This window comes from Condylura cristata, unplaced genomic scaffold (genome assembly GCF_000260355.1).
Source record: "Condylura cristata isolate star-nosed mole 26May11 unplaced genomic scaffold, ConCri1.0 scaffold00009, whole genome shotgun sequence".
NCBI classification, from domain to species: domain Eukaryota; kingdom Metazoa; phylum Chordata; class Mammalia; order Eulipotyphla; family Talpidae; genus Condylura; species Condylura cristata.
The window spans coordinates 5,542,796-5,566,610 of record NW_004567110.1 but is presented as its reverse complement, the minus strand read 5'-3'; the positions used below and the strand labels follow the sequence as shown (position 1 = coordinate 5,566,610).

General features: G+C 59.7%; 1 protein-coding gene across 1 annotated transcript in view; it reads left to right on the top strand.

Annotated features, from left to right (window-relative positions):
* Positions 1–23,815, top strand: part of TG (thyroglobulin) — a 150,607-nt gene that overhangs the window by 88,238 nt on the left and 38,554 nt on the right. Inside the window, exon 44 of the mRNA XM_012722900.1 lies at positions 11,359–11,400. Coding sequence (XP_012578354.1) covers positions 11,359–11,400 — 42 coding nt within the window. The remainder of the gene's footprint in view (positions 1–11,358; positions 11,401–23,815) is intronic.

Genomic DNA, 23,815 nt, shown 5'->3' with positions numbered 1-23,815 from the left:
TCCTTTTCCGAGAAATCCAGGCCCCGTTTCCTCAGTGCAGTGGTGCCCTCCAATCTCTGGGGCTCCCTGAAACATGAGCTCCCGGTGCCCCTTGCCTGACCCCATCCTCACCCGATGATCATGGGCTTTTCCTCTTGCACCCCGCCTCCACAGCTCGCTCAAAGGCTTTTTTTCCTGTCTCCATGGCAGGGTGCTCAGCACCTCTTCTTCAGGCAATCCTGAAGGAATCACTGATGCGCCAACACAGCAGGGTCTCTGCACCCCAGGGAGGGGCTTTCTGTGGCCGGGGCACCCAAAGGCTGGCCAGCTCCAGCCCCGCCGCTTCCCCTCCAGCAGCCCCTGCTCCTGGCACCCTGCCCCCTGCAGAAGGAGGCGTCCGATGAGCCTGCACGTTGGGCCGCGCACGCCGGGCCTGGTGTCTCCTGGCGCAGGGCTGCTGGGCAGGGTGACTTGGGTGTCCTGGAGCTCCGTGAGAGGGAGGAGCCCAACCCGATGCTCTTATCTGCTGGCTGCACAAGTCATTGCAGCCCAGTCTGCAAACCCAGACCCACTGCCAGGCCACAGCTTTCAGCTCAGCCTTGTTCACTCAGACGTTCTCTCGGTGACCTCAGCGCGGGCCCTGCGCGGCCTGGTGGATATTCCTGGTGTGCATTCTCGGGTGTCCGTGCTTTCCACAAACACTCTGAGACGCTGCGTGATCGCAGCAGGAGCCGACATCTCCATCGGACACCGGGGAGGGGCTCCCTTGGCCGAGATGTGGCTAGAAATTCGAGTTCAAGTCTCCGTGTGGCCTCTCTGAGCTCCTGGGAGGGGGGGTGCGAGGTCCCCAGGGCCAGGGAGCCCCGCTCGGCAAGCTCCTGGGTGTCGTCGGGCCTCTGTCCGCTGGGACATGCGCCCTGGCGCCTGCGCTCAGCTAGTCCTCGAAGTAAGGCGGGGAGGAGAAGAAGGAGCTCTTCCTCTTGCTGCCGCTGTACGTCAGGGACAAGCTGCCCTTCTTCCGGTCGAAGGAGGAGCCGTCCTCACTGGTGAGGGACAGGTAGGAGGCGATGCTTTCCCGGAGGCCGTAGCTGAAAAGCGACCCGTCCATGCCCAGGGGGTTGTCTGCGCCCTCCGCATCCGGGCCCCCCTGGTGCCTTCATGGAGAAGCGGGGGAAGGAAGAGCACAGGGCATGAAGGGCAAGAGAGAGAAAAGGAAAAGGGTAGTGAGACTCTAAGTGAGTGCTTCATTCTGCTTGCTGCGTTTGTGGCTGTGTGATCTTGTAGAAATCACTCGACCTCTCTGAGCCACCATCCCTTTGGCTGGCTAAGCCTCCCACTATAAGTTGAATATTTCTTTAGGAGATTTAAGAAGGATCATTTATCTCCCCGGCCATTCTGAGAGCTGATTTTCTTTGAATTAGTCAGTGGGCCTCTGGCTGTGTGTATGTAATCGATAAGATAATCGATCACCTGGAACTGTCGCTAGCTCTCAGCATACCAAAGCTGATGATCAAATAAAGCCCACGAGAGGAAAAGTGTTTTCCCCTTAAAAAGATTGAAGTCCCCTAGGGTTATGCAGGTTTTAAACTTTCTGAGATAGTTTAAAGTACGCTCAATTAGGGGAAGATGTGCCTCCCCCCCCAAGTTTTTTGTTTTGTTAACTTAAGGTTAATTTACCAAATTAAAAACCGGGCCCGTTTTGGGGGGGGATACACAGTTAGGAAGAGCAAGTCGGAATGTCTCAGCCAGGAAATTGCTCGTTAACACGATTGGGGTCTTTAAGTGCTTTCGGAACTAGGGGCCCAGGGCTTGGTGGGGGTGGCCAGGCCCGTGCCACCTGCCTGGGAGCCTGAGGCTGGGTCCGGGGAGGGGGGTGTCCGGCCTGTCTGCCTCTGCTAAGGGTCTCAGCAGGGACCGCTGGTCCCAGTACGCACGCCAGGCTCGCGCTCGGCTTTGGGGCCTGTGTTCGCGGATGCACACGCGCGCACACACACACTCACACACCCCACCTGGACACCCTCTTCCAGTCAAAGGTCTTCTGGCGCAAGGTGACGGGTGTGTCAGGGACCCTCACTGGCGGGTTCATTGTGCTCTGGGTGAGGCAGGGCGTGGTCAGCACGCAGCAGAGGCCGTCGGCCACCTCTGAGGATGCAATCAGACAGGCTAGGTGACTCCAGTGCACGGCCAGGTAGGGCAGGCGTGGGGGCCCTCAGGGAATCAGCTTCCTAGGTGTCCCGTGGGGAGCCTGAGGCCAAGGCCTGACAGGGCCCATCCCGGCCGGGAGCTGCCCGTTGTTTTAGGAGTGTTTGCGGGCCTGGACCCTCATGCCCTCAGCTGGCCGCACGTGGAAGGCTCAGCTCAGGTCCAGGACTGGCCACACTGAGCGAGCGTGAAGCATGCTCCCCCCGACGGTGATTCTCCTCCGCTGCTCTGAGCCTTATTTCCTCCGCTGCAGAGCGAGAGGAGTGACCTCACAGTGAGAGCAGCGGGCAGAGGCCCTCACCGCGCGGGTGCCACAGCCGTCCTCGAAAAGGCATCAGCCCTCATTTTGCAGATGCAGATGCTGAGGCTCGGGGCTGGAAGTGAGTGGCCCCAGGCCCCGGTAGTGACCGTCCAGGCCCCCTAGGGCGTGATGTCGCCTACTCTGTCCTATTCTGCGCCTTTAGGGAAAATGCACCTTATCTCCACTTTGGGGTCCCCAGGGGCACAGGAAGCTGTGCAGGGGTTCAGGCCCGTTCCCATTATTCACAGAGGTGACCTGCCCCAGTCTGGACTGACCCGTGTGACACCTGGCTGTTTTAGCCCGGAGCCTCGTGGACCTCCAGGTCAGAAGGTCTTTGCGGGGCAGGCATGTTGTTTATGTTCGCTGTCGTCTATGCAAAACTTCTGGTCTCCGTGCCTCTCAGATGGTCGTTGTTAAAAGCCAAATACCACAACCAGCCTTTACTCGTAATCAGTAAAAGTTGACTGTTTCCAGGACTCCCTTCCTCTTTCACTTTAGCTAAGATGCTAGGTTTCTGCGTATCATGGAAGTCATCATCTTGTCACGCCTGTGCGTCCCCGCCTCCCCCCCGCCGCCCCCCAGGCTGTGACGGGCATGTTCTGTGAACCATCCTGTCCAGTCATCAGGACACGTCCTTCGGGGGGACTGCCCTCCCCGGCCTGCCTGCCGGGAATGGGGAGCCCAGGGCCCGCCTGGTCGGTGGGGCCCACCCACAGAGCTTGGTCCCTAGCTCAGGCCCGTGTCTCCCCAAAGGCCCTCAGCACCTATGCGTCTCACGGGCCAGGTGTGAGAACCCGGCCTGAGCATGCCTCCGTCTCCTCGAAGAGACCTCAAGAGCCCTAAAGAACACTAGAAATGATCCTGGGGGTATGAGGCCAGATACCCCAAAGGGGAAGAGGCTAACGCCGGAGAAGCAGCGTGCTGCCCTGGCCCAGGAGGGCGCGGGAGGCCGTGAGGAGCACGGCTGGGGCTCAGCAGCTTGGCGGAGCTCACCGTGTGAGTCACCATGTCATTACACCGTCCCTGGGGGTCGTGACACAGAGACACGGAGACACAGGCACTCCAGCCACCAACCCATGGTTGCCAGAAAACTGGGAGATGGCACAGAGGTTCCAGAACCATCTTTGAGAAACTGAGCCAGCATTTTACTACTTTGCCCTCTTTCCTAGGGTAGAATCACAGCTTCTGACATGACATCCAGGTCTTTCACACCCTCACTCAAATTCCCTCTCCTGGCCCCATCCCTTATACCACCAAGGCCACCCGAGGCTCGCTCTGAGCCGCCACACTGCGGACGCTCCGGGCCCAGGACGCGTGTAGAAATCCGGGGGAGTGTGGAACCCTGCTGTGACTCCTCTGGGTGGCTTCCCGCTGGCTCCTCGGCCGGGAGGACCGGGGCTTGGAGAAGAGGGGAGGAGGGACATTTCCGGACAGAGCCCGGAGCCCTTCCCAGAGGAAGGCTTGCGGCTGCGGAGCGGGTCTATCTGATTCCCGCGGGCGTCTCTTACAGGCGGGGGCGAGACCGAGCAGGGCCCTTTGCGAAGGGGGCTCCCTTTGCTGCTTACCCGAGTAGTGATTGACCAGGTCTTCCAGGCACTGGAAGGTCAGCCTCGGGGAGATGTAGTACCAGTGGTTGGGCAGGCGGAAGATGCGGTAGTGCTTGACCTGGCGGTGTCTCACCGACAGCGAGTAGAAGCCTGCAGGAGGAGGCTGTCAGCGACACGCGTGTCCCTGCTCGGGGCCCTGGCCCAAGGCAGGGCCCGCTGCTATGGAGGGTACAGGGCCGCCCGCCCGCCCGCCCGCCCGCGGGTTACAGAGACGCCTCGGGGTTCGTCTCCCCGAGGCCCCAGCACCCACCAGCCTGGACGCGTTGCGCCCTATGGGCACCTGGGAGCCTGCTCTTTGCAGGGTGTCCCTGCACCAGCCGATTGCATGCCGGGGCCACCCCTCGGGTGCTCGCACGGCCGTGTGTGGGTCCCGGAGCCCCCTGGACTGTGCCCGCTCCATCCAGGGTCTCGGTCCTCCCGAGCCTCCCCGCCCACCACAGTGGGCCACCCCACACATGGGAAGGGTCTGACCGCCTGTGGATGGCACCCCCTGACGTGCGTGTGGTTCCCCGAGCTCGTGAGGGGGGAGTCAAGGTAGCATCCTGGGGTTACTCCCCCGCAGGTCCCAGTCGCGTCGCCACTGTGGGGCGGCAGGAGTGGGTCCCGGGCCTTCCCTCCCTAAGCCTCAGATTCCCCAATTGGAAAGTGAGAGAGTTGGACTTGGGTGCTGTTTAAGGTCCTTCCTGCTCTGTCCTTTGGGGTTCCGGAGTGAAGACACTCAGGTGGTGGTAGAAAGGGCGGAGTCTTCACCATACTGGGGAGGTGCTGAGCTCTTTCCAAGCCACAGCTCCGTGCAGTCTCAGAAGGGCCCCTGGGGACAGGGCCCTGCATATTTCACGATGGAGACCCTGAGGCTGGGTGCCCCTGCGTGATACGAGCAGAGAGGCACCAGCGTGGACATGGCAAACCCAGGGTATGACTTGTCCTGAGCAGCCTCTGGGGTGTTCATGTGGCCACTGCTGGATGCACCCCAGTCCCGCACGCTGAGTCGTCTGCGACTCGGCTCTTCTGGTAATGTCCGCGGGGACTGGAAGTACGGTGAGCGGGCCCAGTAACAGGTGGAAAATTGTCAGAACTTTGCATACCCAGGGGACCCTCTCACCCCCACCCTAGCCGGGCCGCAGAGCTGCCTGACGACATCGTTAATTTTAGAGCAGCTGTGGCCCCTCAGGCCGCTCGCCCCAGCCCCCAGCCTTGTGGGGGGGGCGTGGAGGCTCCTTTGCACCTGGACCTCCGGCTCCAGGGGTCCCCAGGGCAAGCGCAGGAAGTGCTGTTTCTGCTCTGGCCTTGCTCTCCCTCTGCACATTCTTTGGAGGGGGAGGGGATTCCTGGGCATCTTGACCCCTTCCGCAGGGTGCAGTCTTCCCAAGTGGCTGGTGCGCCTCTGGGGTGCAGGGGCCCTGCCCAGGTAGCCCGGCGCTTAATAGGTGCACAGGAAATGTTCTCAGGGCCTGAACTTCCTCTTCTTTGAGAGCAAGTGTACAGCTCAGAGACCTTCCGTCTCACAAACTTGGGAAAGCCTGGCTGCTGAGCGTAGCGCTGAGCTAATATGCTCACTGCGCCCGGGGCTGGTGCGAGCGTATTGTTACTCCGAGGCTTAGAGAGCGGGGCCGGGACGGTGCATGTGTGTGACGAGCCCCTTGGCTGGCAGCCGGAGCGAAGCCCCCTGGGGAGCCGGCCTGGCCCCCTGGAGAGGTGGGTCCCCGGCGCTTACCTTTCTTGGTCTCACTCTCCCTGATCATGAAGGAGCCCATCTTGGTGTCTGGCAGCTGCAGCAGCTCCTCTGCCTTGTCTCTGCCCAGCCCTTCGAACAGCCAGCTGGGGAGGAGGGAGGGAGGCAGCCGTGAGCACCCAGAGCCAGCCCCAAAGAAGGCAGGGGTGAAGGTGGGGGTTCGGCGGTAGAAATCTCTGGGACTAAGGGCATCGACTGGTGGGTCACACATTCGCTCGTGCACTCGCGCCTCCTCTCAGCTGTCCAACAAGCTTTCTGAGTGCCTGCAGCCTGCCAGGTCCTCTCCAGAGATGGAGGCCAGGGCTGCCCAGGACGTCGTCCTTGTGCCATAGTTCAGGCACCAGCTGGAATGAGCCCTTCTGGCTTTTCACAGGGACGCGGTCTGAGGCGAAGGTGCCTGCTGGGCCGCTGTTTGGGCTGTTTCCCGACACGCTCCGCCCGGGGGGCGGCGGCCGTGTCTGCCTCTCGGTTTCGCCCTTGTCCAGACAGTGGAGCTCAGCGTGAGTGAACGCACGCATGGCTCCAGGAAAGACAGAGCGACCAGGGAGCGACTTTCCTTCACTTCCCCGCTCGTCTCCTCTGCCACTTGTGTTCACTGCAGAGCGTTCTGCAGTTCCATGTGGTTTCTGCTTTTTTTCACTTGCTGGTAAAAAGAAAAAAAGCAGAGGTGCTGTGGGCACCCACCGGGCTTGGGAGAGCCCGTGGGCGGCCCACGGAGCTTTTGGAAAGCAGAGCCGCACGCCAGGGGCGGCGTCTGCGGGAAGGACCCACACTCGTTTCTCAGAGCAGATTGGGCCCGATCTCAGCGTGGAAGGAAACGCGAGGTGGGCACTAGCCCACGTCCTCAGAAGCAGCTGCGTGTGGATTTCCTGTCGTCCCTGGGTTTCGGGCGCTGGGCCCTGGTTTCTCATCCCCAGGTCGGGACTCAGGTGTGCCGGGGTGAATAGGGACACGCCACTATGTCACGTCCGTTGACCCTTCGCCACGGCACCCTAAGGTGGGTCGGGGGTTGCCTGTCTCCCCGACGAGGTGTGCACGCAGAGTGATCAAGTAGCGTGTGCGTGTAGGCCCGTGGCAGCGAGATGGGGAGATCTGGAGAGACACCCAGCTCCGTAGCTCCTTAGCGCTATAGCCGCTCTTCTGCACGGAAGGGCCATGTTGCGTATGGACAGGGGACGCCCCTTTGTCACCTGGGCGCTCACCACCAGGTCCTGCCAGTTCATGCCAGTCCTGCATCTCAACCCACTGGTGCTGGTGAAGTTTGCTAGGATGAGTACATCCAGGACAGGCTGATTTGGATGAGCTCCATGGACACTGTCACCCCTCCCAAGCACGCAATGACCTTTGCTCTCCTAGTTGACAGGTGACACTGCCAGGAAAGGCACCGCGCTGAGTCTCCCGAACAGGTAGCTGTTCTCGCTGCTGCCCAGGTGAGCACGTGGCGGCAAAGCCCTCCTGGAGCGTGAAGGAGCCATTTCCGGGCCCCTCCAAATGAAAGTGGTTGCCCGCCCTCCTCCTCCAGCCATGCCGAGGTCTGGCCATGCTGGCCAGACACACGAGGAGACTGTAGTAACTTTTCCTGGGTACCCCCCATGTTGCCCAGGAGCTGAGCCGCATAGGCCCCAGCCAGGGGTGCGGGCTGCAGCACCCCCACTCTGCTAGACCCTCTCTGCACACAGCAGGGGCAAGCCAGCTACCTGCGTCCTCAGCTGTGCCCGCTGACTTAGGGCTTCTCCTTTCCTGCTTGATTTTCCATTTGCCAAATGGGGCTTCTGGAAACGATGCCATAAGAAATGGCAGGATTTGAACCCAGGCAGCCCGATTGCATCCCAGGTGACAATCCCAGAGAGAGCACTCATGTGCCAGGGGCCCCATGGACCCCATGCAGAGTTCAGAGGTCCAGCCCAGGTCATCTCAGAGGTGCGACTGCTGTCTCTGAAGGCACCCCCAATGGACTGGCCTGAGAGGGCAGCACCTTGAGCCAGGCCTCCTTTCTGCTAGCAAACAGTAGCAATAACGCCGTGTTTCGTTGCTGCTACTTGAGGGATGGACTCACCCGTGGTAGACTCTGGCCACACACATTCCAGGAATATAACTCTCTCGACCAGTGCTAAGAGAAATGGCTCTCCACCAGCCCCCTTCACTGGAAGAGAAGAGCAGAGAGGAGGGGATGTGAGTGAGTGGCAGCGTGAAGGAAGCAATGGAAGGACAAGGTTTAACCCAGAGCATGCCGGGACAGTCCTTTGCTAAGGCCTGCCTTTGGCTGTGGCGACCCGGATTTCTCCAAGTGAAAATGCAGCTTGCAGTCTCCCCCATTCCTAGCCAGTGGGGGGGGTCTTCACTGCAAGGGTCAGCTTTCAGGGATAGTAGCCGATTTCTCCAGTGGGTGTCCCACAATCGAAGGATTACTTAAAATAAATGCTGGCATTACTGATAGGCACGTGGGTGTAGCCAAGGCGGTTCCTGTCTGCATCAGGGAGGATCCAGACTGGGGCAAAGGCCCGTGGGCTCTGTCGTCTGTTGGATCGAGGCCGCGCCGGGCAGAGGGCGGGCTTGTTGGCCATGATCAGAAGTGTCTGCAGACCGCCGTCCTCCTCCCCAAGCCGGATAGCGGCACTGTGTGTGTGTGGGGGGGGGGGGCGGGGGGCGAGGCCAGCATGAGAAGCAGAAGCTGGAACACAAGAGGTCTCGGAGCCCAGTTAAGAAACTGAAATTGTGTCCAGCAGGCAGTGGGAGCCGCTGAAGGTTTGAGAGCTCTGACAGCTTATGGAGACTGAAGCATTCCGGCCGACCGTGGGGCCACTTTCTCACCTCGTCAGAGAGCCAGGGCCCAGTTGGAATTGCACAGATACCGCTGAAATATAACAATCCCCACCCAAATCAGGTTCCTTGTTGGGGAAGGGGGCTCTCAAAGCTTTGTAACTCACTCAGAAATCACACGCAGTTTCTCCCCTCGACGGAATATTGGGGGGCTGATGTCAGGAGATGGGTAGTCACTCAGCACGGCGAGGAAGTCGCTGTCCAGTCCTGGGAAAGCAGAGGCCAAGGGGGGGTCTTACTCGCAAGGAGGGGCAGGTCGCAGCTGCACACCCCTAAGTTGAGAACCAACTCCCAGCATCCCCTCTGTGGTCAGGGCTGGTACCCACCCGGAGCATCCAGGGGAGTGGCCCTCTCCTAGTCTCACGCTGGCCTTGACCTGAGGTGCCCCTGAAAAAGGGGGTCCAGGGGACCTAGAGCTACCCTCACCCACTCTGACTGCAAGGTATGCCCCTGGCTATGGCATGATGCGATCTGGGGCAAGTTCCAGAATGCCCAAGAGACCAACACCCCTTTGTCAGCTGGGGACAGCGGGATGCCACTGCAGGGTCCTCATGAGGTGAGGCGAAGTGGGCAGCGACACCTGGTGAGAGAGGAGCGGTCAGCGACGTCCCTCCCCACTGCCGCTGCCCCTGCCCTCCGGCCCCTGCGGGCACCACCTGCAATGTGTGTGTGGTGGACGTCAGGAGTCGGGCTCCCTGGGGCCAGAGGGCACCACAGAGCATTCGCTCCCTGTAGAGCACAAGGCTCCATGTTAGCGGGACTTTGGGGAGGCGAGAAGGAGACAAGTGCTTGTTAGGTGGGGCCGGAGGATCGCACCGGCGAGGTTTTGGGAAGGAACCACGCTGTCTGCTCCGCGTGAGCGCAGCTCACTGCAGAGAAGCAGCCACAAAGGTGAACTTGCTTTTGGTCACTGAGCAGAAGCCTTTGTCACTGCCTCAGTGATTTGCGAGAGGGTACACTGGCTGTGAGGGAACATTGGGGTGCACTTGGCGGGAAATAATATGCCTCATACACCTGTTACGACATTTTTTACGCCATCTGCTGGCTGGGCATCTGGACTCAGCCTTCTGGGGAACGCGTCATTGAGTGACTCATTCCGTAATTATTTACTGAACACCCACCACCAGCCAAGCAAGGGGAAAGCAAGTCAGGATTTCTGAGAATGCGAATATTCTAGGGAACACAAGCATAGCCCCCAGGGGGAAGAGGGGCACTCCCCTTCCCACCACCCCAGGAAGGCCAGGGACAGCCTGACCCTGCAGACTTGGTGACACTCCCGGCGGGCCCTGGGCCTGCACCTTCCCGCTGGAGAGTCCTGCTCCCAACCCGCACCGCCCCCCCGGGCTGAGGGAGGGCTAGGTGGAAAGAGAGTGGGAGCTTGGGCCAAGGGTTTGGTCCCCGACTGACAGAGGACCCAGAAAGTGGCTGTCACCATGGAACAGGGCATGCAAATGTCTTGCTCACTGTGGGAACTGAGTCACAGAGCGAGCTGGAGAGGTGCCCGCGTGACTCTGTGCCCTGGGGTCATGGCCCAGGGCAAGGGTCGAGCTGTCCCTGGGGACCTGCCGAATGAAAAAAGGGGTTCGCCCCCACCCCACCCCCATCATTAGCGGCAGCGTGTAGTGTGTGCTGGGCTTGAAGCCAGAAGTCCCCAGATCTAGTAAGGGACAGCCCTGATGTGGGCATGAAATGCGTGCAAATGCGGAGGTGAAGGGCCTGAACCAGCCATGCAGAGGTGGGTGCCCGCCCGAGGGAGGCGCGGAGTCCCGAGGGGCCTGGCAAGTGGGGCGTTCAGTTTTCCTGGAAATCAGCCTGACTCCCCGCCGGCCGCCTTCGCCACGCTGCGCACAGGCCCTCTCTGCCCTGCGCTGGGCCAGGCTGGGAAATGGGAGCTGGGGAAGCCTCCCTGATGTGGTCTGGACAGCTGGCCCCCAAAAAGGGCCCTTTATGCGCTGCACGGCCTCGGAGCCAAACAGCCTTGTGGTTCCTCGATTTGCTGGGGCCGCTCCGAGCCGGAGCACACGCTGCCCCGCCCTCCTCTCCCGAGCTCACCTCCAGCCGCTCCAGGCAGCGCCGAGGCAGCACTGAAAACATCGCGCTGGGCTTTGCTTAATGTAGTGGCCTTTTCGGGGTCCCATGCAGGGGACTCCAGGACCACCCCCCTCGCCCTTATCACTAGAGGCAGGAAAACTGAGGTACGAGTTTGGTGTGTGTTTCGGGTGGGAGAGCAGGGGCCTGCAGCCATCTAAACAGTCTTCTAATTTGGGGTCCCGCTCACGCTCCCCTGAGTCTTGGGTCTGACCGTGACATAGACTCAGGGTAGGGAATTCAGTTGCTCCTAAATTTCAAATATATCGTGTGCTGGAGCCGCCTCACTCTGAGGGGAGCTGAGCTTTTGAATTAATCAAAAGTGGAGGAGACCTTTGCTGAGGAGTCGGGGGGATTACTGGCGGCCTAAGATAAGGCAACAAATTAAGTCAGGAGGTGGTTGCTGGGCATGAAGGGAGAAAGCTGGGCTTTTGGCAGAGAGAGTGGCTTGGAAATCAGTCAATCCGCCTCACGCTCTGGGCTAGGACTCCCCGTGCCGCGGAGGCCTGGGCCTGTCTCACTAAGTGGCAGCTCTGATTATTTTTAGGGGACGAGCGGGGTTCTCATGCATGCTCCAAGACCACTTTCAGCCCAGCGTGTCCTCCATTTTGAAACGTCTCTGGGAGTAGAGATCTGAAAATATAATTATCTTCCAAAGACAAGTTCTTCTGGTGAAACAGAAGCTGGAATTCAAAAGATCAAATCTTTGTTGATAGCAGCTGTGAGTCAGATTGAACCAACTCAAAAGTGAGTCAAATTGAACATAATGTACAAAAAGTATCAAACAGGAAGTGAGTCCAAAAAAGAAAGGGGAGACCCAGGCTGAACCCACTAGCCACAATATTACTGTCAGAAGAGCACGGCTCTTCCTAAGAGCACCTCTTGGGTCCCTGTCAGAAGCCGGCCCTTTCCGCCAGCCCCTTCCAGCTCTGAGGCGCTCCCCGACCTGCAGAACGCACCTCCTGTCTGCGGGGTCGGGGGACCAAGGCCGGGCTTTCTGTAACGTGTCCAGAACTGGCCAAGAGCGGCCAAGGTCAAGGTCACGCCTCTAAGCCAAATCGCTCCCCGTGGCTCTGAAGTACCAGGCTTCCCCCCGCTGACTCTTGATCCCTAGCAGGCGGGCTCAAAGGAGGCTTAGTTGGGGTGAGGGAACCCCCTCTGACAGGCCGGGGACGCTGCCCGCCAAGTGCTCGGTCCCCCCCGACCACAGCTGCTGTGGGTCCTGTCTTGTGGGCTGGTGGGTGAGGGGAGGCGGTGCAGGAAGCTCTTGCTGAAAGAGCTTCTCGGTCTCGCCATCTGTTAGGTGGGGCAGGCTGGGACTGAGTAGACCCCAGGTTCTGAGAGGGCACAGTGAGGTGGACCCGGTGGGAGCTCCCTGGAGGTGCCCCAGGCCCCGACGCCAGAGCCGCGACCTCTCGGCAGGATATGAAGACGCCCTGCCCCGTCTCCTGCCAGCTGAGCCGTGCCCAGGCACTGAGAAAAAGCTTTACTGCCTTTTTTTACTTCTGAGCAACGTGAAACCGTGGGCTGATGGACTGACTATTTATGGGGCTGATTATAGGTCATTCGCAGATGCACCCCTGGTAGAAAAGTAGAATGACCACGTTCCCTGGAAGGCAGTTTCTGCGCCTGAGTGAGTCAGGCGGGGGACGTGGACACATCACGGGGCCGAAGTACATCCTGCTAATGTCCCACTCGGGCTCTGCGTGTCTGTCACTAAGTCTGGTAGCCTCGTCTCTGGGGGAGGGAGCGCCTGCCCCGTCTGAGGACTCCGGGTCTCTCGGAAGCCTGTCCCCCTCAGGCATGTGGTGTGGGGTCAAGAGCCCCAGGCCGCCTGGCTTGCAGTCCCAGCTGCCCGCCGCCCCCGCCATGGAGCCTCAGGCAAGTAATGGGACCGCCTTGTGCCTCAGTTTCCTCACTGCAAAGTGGAGGTGCTGATAGAGATGGCCCCTGCAGCTGTTGCGAGTTGAGTTCATACGTGAGAAACACATGGGTGTGAGCCCCCCACTGTCGGTGGCCTGTCACCCCGGGTCTCCCAGGTGATAATGGGAGACACTGACCTTTCTCAGCTTCTGCGTACTCGGGTAGAGCAGAACCGAAAGCTCGGTTGTGCGGCAGGCCGGCTCTCAAGATTCATCAGGCCTGTGGCTGCCACCCTCCATCACCCCAATTCTCATGAAAAGGCCTGGGGTGCTGCCCTAGAAACTGCAATATTGACCACTTTCCTGGGGCTTCTGCCGAGGAGCACACGGCTCCCCGAGAAGACGTGTCCCAGCACGGTCCTGCCTGCCGTCTTGCCCCGGGGCAGCCCCTGGCCTCACTGCTGGGTAAATGCCCTGATCGCCCAGCTTCCATCCTGCACAGAAAGGGGTCTGACAGCTTTGAGCTCGCAGCACCACCTCTGGTGGCGAGATCTCACTTTAGGTGAGATGATAAAAAGGCAACGAGCCCAGGGAACAAGGTCACAGCACTGTGGCTGAACTCTTTGCTGAGAGGGAGAGATGGGTCCCCGGCCAGGAACCCCAGCTCTTGGCCTGTTCTGTGTGGGACTCTGGCACATCACGTCTGTCAGTGTGTGTAACCTAGTAGAGAAAATGAACTATTCTGGGTGATGTGGAAACAAGTCTCAGAATTGCCCCTTCTACCACTGTTAAAACTTTTGGGGTGGGGGTGACCCTTGAGACGTAGCCTAGGGCAGCCAGCGGCCTCAGTTTAAAAGAGTTTAAAGGAGTGATGACTAGAAAGGGGTTTGGATTTACCTTAACACGTTAATAACAAAAATGTGTGACCCCCCAGCTGTCTGGGCGTGTATTCACGGGACATGAAAACAGCAACACAGAGGCCTCCACGCCCTCCACACCCCCAGGCCAGGGTCTGGGGCAGCCCTGGCTGCAGGCAGGACTGAGAACTCGGGGCTGTCCTCACAGGAGGACCGTGCACCCCTGGGACACGGTTCAGCCCCACTGGCGCTAACTCGGGGGAGTTTGAGGAAATTCTGTAGAGGGAATCAGGTCAGGATGACACAGATAAATAGTGGATATTTAGCACATCAGTGGCCATAGTAAAATACTTACAGGAAAGGAAGACTTCAGGAAAGGAAGTGAGGTTTCTGGGGTAAGTGGAGGGGGAGAGAGAAAGGGCTGTGGGACGCACTCAGACACCACGTAGTCAGAGTCACAAGGCCACGGTGTGCGGCTCGGGGCCGGGCGGACTGTCTCCGGCTGCTCCCATCTGCACTACACGGCCGCTTCCCCTCTCGGGGGCCGGCAGACCCCTAGGTCAGAGGTCCCCCGGGTGGCTACATGGAAACCCAACAGGCCGTTTGCCTCTGGACCTGCCCCACCTGCATCAAGTCCTGCTGCCTCTGGGCACCAGACTAACCAGGAAGGTTCTGGAGAGTTTCATTTAGGAGGAAAAGGAAGAGCCACATTCCCAGCGCTGGTTTGGGGGCAGCCTCAAAGCCCACCAAACGTCACTTGTCTGGCAGCGCAGAGGTGGGCCTCATGGGCCCCGTGCAGAACGGGGGGCTGGGGCCTTTCCGGCTCCACCACCAGCCTGACACGGGGGGCTGACGCGCTCAGGCCCAGGCAGCCGGCTGCCCCACCCCTGCGTGCTCAGGGTCGACCAGATGTGGGTGCAGGCACCTGAGCCAAAGGGCGGAGGTGGGTTGGGTAGTGGAAAGGCCACCCCCAGCGCTTGATGTGGTTGCCTGGATCACCCAGGGGTACAGCACGGGGAATTCTCCTAACCCGGGGGCGGAGGGGTGGGGAGACCCCACGACCTCCTTTCTAGAGGTGACCTCCCACCCACGCGGTGGAAAAAGAACAGCTTCTTGCATGACGATTCGCACTGAAAAAATAAAGGCAAATGAGCCACTCCTGGGAGCCACATGTTCTCCTGGTTTGCTCAAGCACAGCCCCTGGGGGCCAGCTCAGAGGCGACCAGGCCCCCGGGGGGCCGTGGCGGCTGCTCCGGAGCCGGCCTGGACCCGGGGCTCACAGGTCTGCGTTCCCGAGTCAGCCGTGACTGGAGGGGTGGGGGCAGGCGGCGGCTGGAGTTAGTTTGGAGAGGGGACCCGGGGCTCCCTCCCTGGGGCAGAGCAGCTTTCTGTCTCGCTGCACACAGGCTCTGGGTGTTGTGTGGGAGGTAAAGGGCCAGACTTCTTGGGGACCCCAAGAATTCACACCCGGCTCCACCTTATCGCTTGATCCCATCTTTGTCCTGGGGGAACACGCTTTTTGACTTTCCTCTGAGGTTTGGGGAGGGGAGGTGACTGGACCAGAAAGGAGGGCTCTAGATTCTCCCCAACTTAGGACTTGAGTGGGAGCAAGGCCTTGAGTGTTCAGTTGGGGTATCAGAAGGGCCCCGAGACTGCCCATCACCTGGAGTCTCTATTTTGCAAGACGGAGAAGGAGGCGGCTCCTTTGTTAAGGGGCCACAGGGGCGTGGAGTGAGGCGGGGCGGGGCCCAGCTCTGTCCACTGTCGTGCTGAGTGCTAGCTGGATGGGTGTCGTGCCTGTGAGCCTGCCCCGTTCAAGGGCTGAGGAACCAGGCATGCCGCCTCCGCGGTGATGTAAGGAGGGAGCAGATGGCCCCAATAGTCGCCCCTGACCTCCTGAACTCCCCTGAACGCCCCTCCTCTGCCTCCAGGACAAAACAGAGTGCCCTTCGCCCCGGCTTGGAACTAAGAGTGAGGGCGTGGGGAGCAAACCCAGCCTGAGCCGCGAGCGAGGTGCTGGCTCTCAGCCGTCGCCTCCTGCTTGCCGACATGCTGGTGAGAGCCCTGGCCGCTGGCTGAGGACGCTGCAGCTGGGAGCCAGCTCAGCGACTCTGGGGACGCTGACCTTTGTCATCCTTGGCGAACCCATCCCCTGCAGCACCAGGCCTGCTGTCCTGCCCACTCGCAAGGCTACTCTGGGCAGCCCACTGCTCCCCAGGCGACGGTGTTCAGAGAATGCGCGTCTCTGCTTCTTTTATGTAAGGATCCCCTTCTTCCCAAAGGCCTCTGGGTGCTAGCGCCTAGCGTCCTCAAGGGACACAGAGAGCTCCCTTGCTGAGCACATGTTTCCCATAGCAACAGCACGTCGCGGCTGGCGGGGCAGCTTTGGTACCCAGAACCCTCGCTTTCAGAATCAGTCAGACCAGGGTGCTCACAGCCACTGATGGCCGTGTCCTCTGGGGGCCTCAGTGTCCCCATCTAGAAAACAAAGACATTGAACCCGCTGCTCTTGAAGGCCTGTCCCCCAATGCCCGTCTTTGTGTGACCCCAGGGCACACTGCTTCCTCAGCGTTGAGTTGTGAACACATGAACCACCAAGCAGGCGAGAAAGATGACCGGGCCCGCTTCAGTGCCCACCGCCCTGTCTCAGCAATGACCGGCGACCCCGCGGTCCCCCCTCCTGCGTGGGGGTGTCGCCTGGACCCGGACTTACCCTCTGGGCTGGGCAGGGGCCTCTCAGGGGGCGCTGGGGTGGATCTCATGCTGTTCCCCATTCCTCTCTCTGCCTGGACCGTCGAAGTCGCTCGAAGCCTACGGCACAGGACACACACTGCAGAGTCAGCCACGCACCGAGCCCGCTGCGGGGAGAGTGACCTAGTTTAGGGTACATGGCGCATCATTTCACGGCCGCTCGCTTCTTGCCAGGAGGGCGTGTGCAGTGCAGATGAGATGGTGAATGTGCTTACATGTGTGCTGCTTGGTTTTTTATCAAGGGGACTACAGAGCAAAACCACAGAGAGGGAAGTTGCTGGCGAATGCTGTTGGTGGCGAAAGTTTCCACTCCGCCCTGACTGAAGGGGGCCGGCAGCATGCGCATGCCGGGCGGGGCAGGATCCAGATGGGCTGGAGCGGCTGGCCTCCACCCCGCTCCCTCCGTATTGAGCTGGTACCCAGTGGCGCTGTGTTTTGCAACGAAAGCGGGTGAGGAGAGAGCACTCTCTCTGCTTCCACTTTCTCTCTGCTGAGTATTCCTGCAAGCTCTAACAAACAGCGAAAGAGGAAACCCCCCCATGGTAGCGTATCTGTGCTGCAGGAGAAGCGGGGTCTCGTGCACCTGTGACTTTTTGTGACTGTCAAGTCCCTTCAGCCCAGGCCCCACTTTGCAGTGAAGGAAGCAGCCTCTGAGAGGGCACAGAGACTTGGCACAGTGCTTGGCACAGCACCCCAGCCTGGGGCAAGCAACGGACGCTAAGTGTGTGGTTTGGTCCATCCCGGTGGGCTCGGGAAGGAGACCACTGGGGTCAAGTCTGGCGCTGCAGGCCCAAGCTAGTGGCCTTGAGGCGTTACTGAGCCGCCTGCCTGCCTGGGGAGTCGTAATAGCACAGGACGGGCTGTGTCTGGTTATTCGTGACAAGCTCTCATGTCTGGGCCCCTAGACAAGTACTTCAGGGACCCTGGTGCCTGTTAGAGTCCTCCCACCTGCTATCCTGCCTCCCCATGGGGACAAGGAGCATCGGAGGGGGAGCCAGTGGCCTTCTAGGAACAGGACATATGACCTTGAAAGGGCCCAAAGTCACTGATCCAGCACCTCTCCCCCATGGCCTTGACTCCATCGTCCAAGTCTTACAGACTTGGATTCTGGAAATATCTATGATCTCAGAGCAAAGCCTTGCAATAGGGAAGGGAGGTTTGTGTCATTTTCCCAATTTTTGAGGGAAAGGAGAAGGGCTGGTGGAAAACCTAGTATATTAGGAAACAAGGAAGACCAAAGTGAGTGCTTTCTGGGAAGTTAATGCAATTTAACTTAAATTCTCAATTTAGTTAAAACAGTCACTGAAGTTGTTTATCCGTCATAACGCAAACTGGGAGGCTGCAATATCATTGCGTTTCAATTAATTATAAGGTAAAATTATAAAACCCATAAACTCGTAATGCACCACAGAAGGGGTGGCTGGCCAGCAAACAGGCCTCACGTCCAAAGTTAGGGGAACCCCCTGCGTGCGCTGGCCCCACTGCTTCTCTGTGACCGAGTGTGGGGGCCTAAGGACGAGGCCTTCCTGTGTCCCGTGCCAAGGCTGAGTCCTTCTTCCTTCATCTCACCCCCACCTCCCAAATGCAGTGGGGGGCCATCTTGGCCTCAGCAGCACCTTCACACAGCTGGGCAGGGGGGGCCCAGCCCCCCGCCTGGAGTGGCACTCAAGAAAATGAGCTTCTAGAATGTGCTCGAAAGACCACACCAGATGGACTGAAGCCCCATTTCCCGGGCTCACAGGCACCTACGCACCCCCGGCCTGGGGCGCCCAGCCAGCACCCAAGAAAGGCAGCCTTGGGCCCCACTGTGCACTGTGGACCTCTGGGGGCTCCCCCCCACCCCGTCCATGGATGGAGCAGAGCTGGTAGCTGCTGACCCTGTCCCAAGAGCTAGGGGCCCCATAGGAAGCAGCTAGCTCACCTTGTGGGGTGCTCAGCTTCCTGCCTCTTCTGGGCTGAAAAACCTGGGTGCACAGTCCCTCAGCCACCCTGCTGGTCCCTTAGGCCTCTGGCTCTCAGGACAGGCTGGGGGGGGTCGGTGGGCATCAGGCCCCCCGTGGTGGTCTCTGAACCCTCACACCCACCTCACCCTTCCGGTTTCCCAGCCTCCAACAAGTGTCCCCACAGCACAGCGCTCTGGCCACTCAGCTCCCCGAAGAGCGCCATCCTGCTCCCGGCCTTGGGCCTGACCCTCGGGTCAGGGCTCATTACAGACCAGGGCTGTCTTCACCTCACCCCTGCAAGCCCACCTCACCCACAAACTCCTTAGTCCCCTGCAAGGGAATTAAGCCTCTATAAAGCACCTCAGCCTTAGCCCCCAGTGAGCCCGCCTGCCCCGACAGGACAACCCCCCCACAAGCCCACCTTAACCCCACACTGTTCAGAAAACCCAGAGGGCCATAATAACCCCTGCGGTCTGCTCACTGTTCTTTAATCTCTCCGGAGTTAACTTTCCTGACAAGGGCTTTACTTCAAGAGTGAGAATCCCCCCAGAGGATGAGACTAGGAGTCCCCTAAGGAAATGGGGGAACAATTTGATTTCGTCTGTGACCGTTTCACGCGGTGGCTGGAGGTGAGAGAGAGGGTCTGAGACACAGAATTGCTTCCAGGAAGAGTAAAGAAAGGGCAGGGGAGAAACGAGGTCACGAACGCAGGCCCGGCCACCCGCTCCCGTCCCAGTGATGTCAGAGCCTCGGAGCTGCTCTGTGCATCTTCACCCCCCGTCACGCGGCGGGGGCCTCCTTCACCTTCTGAAGAATGAAACCAGTGGAAAAGGTGAATTCCAGCGAGAGCAGAGGTCCCTTTGAATTCTAGCAATGGGGCCTGGAAAATGATTAAGAAAGAACCCTCCGCCCCTTTCTTATGAAGTCCCGTAGACGGAACCCCGCCCTTCCTTGCTTCCTCAGCGTCAGGGTAGGTGTCCCTGGGCCTCAGAGCCCCTCTCTGGGGGCAGGCACCCCTGCCTTGCACTCCACCGTCCCAGGTCCTCTCCCGCTGCCGCCATGGTGGGAGCCCAGGCTACTCACCCACCCGGCTCTGGGGCCAGACCCTGAGGGTGGGTGGCAGGATGCGGCCTCCCTCCCTGGCTCCAGACCCCAGGTCCCCCAGCCTCAGGAATCCCCTCCTGGGGTGTGGGTGCTGCTGCCTGTCTCCTCCAGCTGATGTCTGCTTGGCCTGATGGGGACCTTGCACCAGGTACTCCGAGGATTATAAATCAACGGGTTCAGAACTTTCAGAACTTCTCAGAACTTTCCATTACCGAGTAGCACCCCAGCACAGTCCCAGGCCCGCCCAGAGGCCAGGCGTCGCAAAGAGGGGTATTTGGAGCCCCTTCACAGAATGCGAGGGGAGGGGAGCTAGAGGACCCCCAGGGCAGACCCAGGTCCTGCTGTGGACCTCTGAGCCCCACCCGCACCTGTCTGTGGGAGGAGCAGAGCTGGTAGCCCTGACCCTGTCCCGAGAGCTGGGGGTCCCATAGGAAGCAGCCAGCTTCCTGGTAAACCAGGACAGTGGGGCTCGTCTGAGAACCTAGGTCGGGGTCACCCTCCCCTTTGGCCTGCGAAATTGCTCCCACCACATGGGACACATGTCCATTCGTTGACATGACCTGCTTCGGAGCAGTGTGCCTCCTGTGGGGGACCTCACCATCCACCCATCAGAACCCCAACAACAGCAGTCACAGCAGAAGCCCCCACCCATACTGCACAGGTGTTGGCTTAAGGCCCATCACACTCACCTGCTCCTAACAGCCCAGCTTCTAAGGGGAGACCCAGGGTCACTTCTCCGAGGTCATCCTCCCAGGAGGAGGTGAGCTGGGTTCTAGCCAGCCCCAAACCTGGCCTCATCCACCATGAAGTGTTGCCCAGTTTCCCCCACCCCCAGCCCCTGCCGTCCAGTCTCAGAGGCGAGTCCTCAAGTCAGCAAGGCAAATTCTGGCAAATTCTGGAACATAACTCTTGGGTCACCTTTCATGCAAGGACACGGAGGTCCCTGTGTGGACATCCTATGGGGGATATGACGTGGCAATGGCTGGACACCAGCCCCAGGGAGGAGGGCCAGGAGAGAGGCCAGTGAAGGCAGCTCAGGCCAGCTGTCGCCAGCTTGCGTGGACGCCTGGCTGGTCAAAGGGCAGGGGCGGACTGTGGGGAATGTTCTCTGGCCTCTCAGGGCATCGTGTTAAGGAGCTGTTAGTGCTAATGTTGGTGCAACAAAAACAACAAGCAGCTATACCCATACTACCCCTAATTGTATACAAGTGTGGCATGCAAATAGTGTAGAGAGAAAAATGTTAAGGAAATTCTCCAAAATGTTTCTAGGTCTCTTTCTCTCCGGGTAGTGGTTTTATATGTGAAGTTATCAGCTTCGTCCTGAATCTTTCTAAAGTTGGCAAATTTCACCTCCACTGTGTGGATGGCAAACAACTTAGAAAGAAGGGAGACCCAAAAGGGTCTTCAGGGCAGGTGGGTGGTCAGCCCTGCTCCTCGCCGCTGGCTGGGTCCTCGGCAAGTCACTGCACTTGAGCCTCTGCTCTTAAACCGCGTATGTGGGGCCTGAACACATGGCCAGCGGGGTTCTCTTGAAGCGTGAACTATAGTCATCTCGAAAGCATCTCTAAGATGGGTTTGGTAACTAGAAGCTAAAATGACCAAGACTGGACCCCTTGGGGAATCGGGTGACCAGCTAACTCAGGACGCTAGCTTAAACAAATCCTCCTCCCTGGGGTCTACCCGGGCCCTGCATGCAGTGGGACAGGGTGGCTGCAGTTGCTTATGGCCCTTCCCCTCCGAGGTGTCCTGCTCGCCGCTCCCACGACCTGCCCACTGTCTCGGGAGCTGCAGGTCAGTCTACGACGTGAGCTCTGCCCCTGCAGCCCCGAGAGCTGGGACAGGGTTCGGCCTCTGTTGGTTCCCTGCCAAGGATCATGCAGGATTTCCGGGTGGCACCCCGCCACATCCTGACCTCACTCCACAGGTGCAACCACCTGCCCGGTGACCCACATCGCTCCCTGCGCGCCTGCCAGTGCAGGTGCAGACACAGGCAGCCCCACAGGCCTTTCCCAATCCAGGGGCTGTGCCGGCCCCAGGGGCGCTGGCCAGGGCAGGACCCTCGAGCCGGCAGCCCGCTTAGCGGGGCTTCCCTTCCCTTCTCCTCCCACCTGACTAGAAATCTGAGGCTTTGAAGCACCCTGGGACAAGGCCACCCTCGCAGGGCACGTCAAGCCTGTTGACTGGTATCTGTTCTAAGGAAGTGTCCCAGAAGTCCCTCTACTCTGGGCAGGAACCCCAATCCTCAGATAGCAGAAAACACCAATGTGAAAGGACAGTTTGCTGCCCTTATTACAAAGGGCTCAGAGAGGGCAAGCAGCTGCCCCAGGCGGCTCAGCCTGTTCCTGGCTCCCTGCCCCACACTGTCGCCAGTAGACACGCCGTCCCTTTGCCAGTGAGGCCGGCAGGCCCGAGCCTGCATCCTGCCCCCACCCATCAGGCGCCCAGCTGAGGAGCTCAGGTACTCTGAGGCCGGAGGGGCACTCGCTTGAATCCTTAGGCCAGGTTAGGGCGGGGCATCCTATAAAAACTGTTAGTTATTCTAGGATGCCTTAGGGATAAGCCAGATTGGGACCGGCAGCAGATTTCACTTCCACCCCTGTTAAAGTCACAAGCCCCTTTCCGTGGCTACCTGTTGATTTTAAACACAGATTTACTGGAGCTGCCTTGCTGGCTTTCCGCGGCTCAGGTTTGGAGAGAATAGGGGTCACCTACTCGGCTGCCCAAGAGAGCCTGGTGGGTCCGCACGGCCGTCTCCTGTCATGGGATAAAAAGGAGAAGGCCCCTCCCAGTTGCTTCCTGCTCGGTCAGCTTTCACACACTCAGCCCCCCGGAACATGGGGCGAGAGGGGCGGGGGTCTCTGGGCTAAACCACTGGGCTCTCAGTACATTTTCTGACAAAAATCGAGTTACACATGGGGCTTAGCACCCAGGCCAGGTCCTGGACAGCCACAGTCCCTGTGAACTGACCGGCCATGGACAAAGAGTGACCGTGACGACTGTTAGATGCCAGATTCGACAGTCACACAGAGGCAAGGCTTTGCTGCCGTTCACCATGGAGAGTAGGAAACGCAGCTTCCCTGAAAGGTAAATGCATGCGACTTCCCTGCAGCTGCCTCTGGCCCAGCACAGCGGGGCGTGCTTTTATATGTCCGTTTCCTAGCAAGACTCAGTTTTGCTTGATATGCACATTTGTGGATCACGGGGGTGGGGCAAGGTCAGTGACACCCACACACTGTCCTGACTCCAAGCCCAGGTGCCCGGCTCAGCGGCTGGTCCTGGGCTGGGCCTTGCACCTTCTGCGGGGGGGGCCCCCCCGGGTAGAGCTGCACCATTTCTGTAGTGTGAATATGGTCGTGCATGTCGCTTCACGGCGGAAAGTGTCTGAGAAAGGGTCGTGCGTAAATGTGTAGAAAGCTCAGTCGCATGGCCAGGGCCTGGCCTCTATACCACACACCTGGCCGGCATTTCTGGGTGGCCAGAGGGCCCTGAGGCCGTGCACGGCTGTGTTTCCACCAGGCCAAGTTCTGCCTTTGGTGTGAGATTCCTAAAGTGGACAGGGGTGTGCACCCCGGGCCCCCACGCTGAGGGCTGCAATCCCCGAGAGACCAGCCCCCTTGCTGACTGCCCCACTGACAGCCCTGGCGTGGAGGGGCCAGCCTGTGTGTCCAGAGCTGCCCCTCGCTGCCCTTAGGAGCCCAGCATGGCCCCTGCGAGGAGACCAGAGACTCTCAGAGAAGTTCGTATGTTCTCCAGGTCACACAGCTGTTCAGAGGTGGGGCCAGCTTTCAAATTCTGGTTCCTTTTATTCTCCACCGGATGCCTTCAGTTCCCCTCATGGCCAAATAATGAAGTTTTAGGTCCAGTAGCAAATAATGGAAGACACAGGATTGCTGGTCGAGGCGGGGGAAATGCAGAGGCTGGCATCAGTGTGGCCCTGCCTGCCCCAGGGCCCCTTGGCCCTGCTCACCGCACTGGCCAGCCAGACGGCCAGCTGCCACTCCTCCCCACACCCCTGCCCGCCTGCACTGAGTCCGAGCTCCCGGGGACAGGCCGTCAGCTTTGTGTCATGCGGTCACCCAAATGTGGACTTCCTTTCAGTACTGGGGAGAGGAAGGGGTAACCCTCTGTCCCCCACTGCAGGCCGTGAGCCTCTCTGAGACTTTGGAGAAGTCAGTTTCCTTCTTTGGGTCTGTTTGCTTCCCTATTCAGAGGCTCCCCATGCTCCTGAGGTGAGTGTGTGGCAGAGAAATAAAGAGAGAGAGCGCCAGTAGCCGTGGCTGTGCGGGGTCTGCCCTTGGCCTGGCCTCACGCTGGTCCTGTGAGGAAACTGTGTAGTGAGCGTCGCTCTCATGTTGCTTTTTGTCTAAGGGGAAACTGAGACCAGGGCAGGTGACCTGCCCCACACCCCCCAGCTGGTGGCAGGTGAGGTGGGATTTGCATCAAGGCGTCTGGCTGCAGGTGAGCATGGTTTGCAGCGGAGCTGCATGTGGGCAGTGGATGCAGGTCCTAGAGCCGGGCAGGCCCTGGCGGCCACCCGAGGTGCTGGAGGGCCATGTGCATGACATAGAG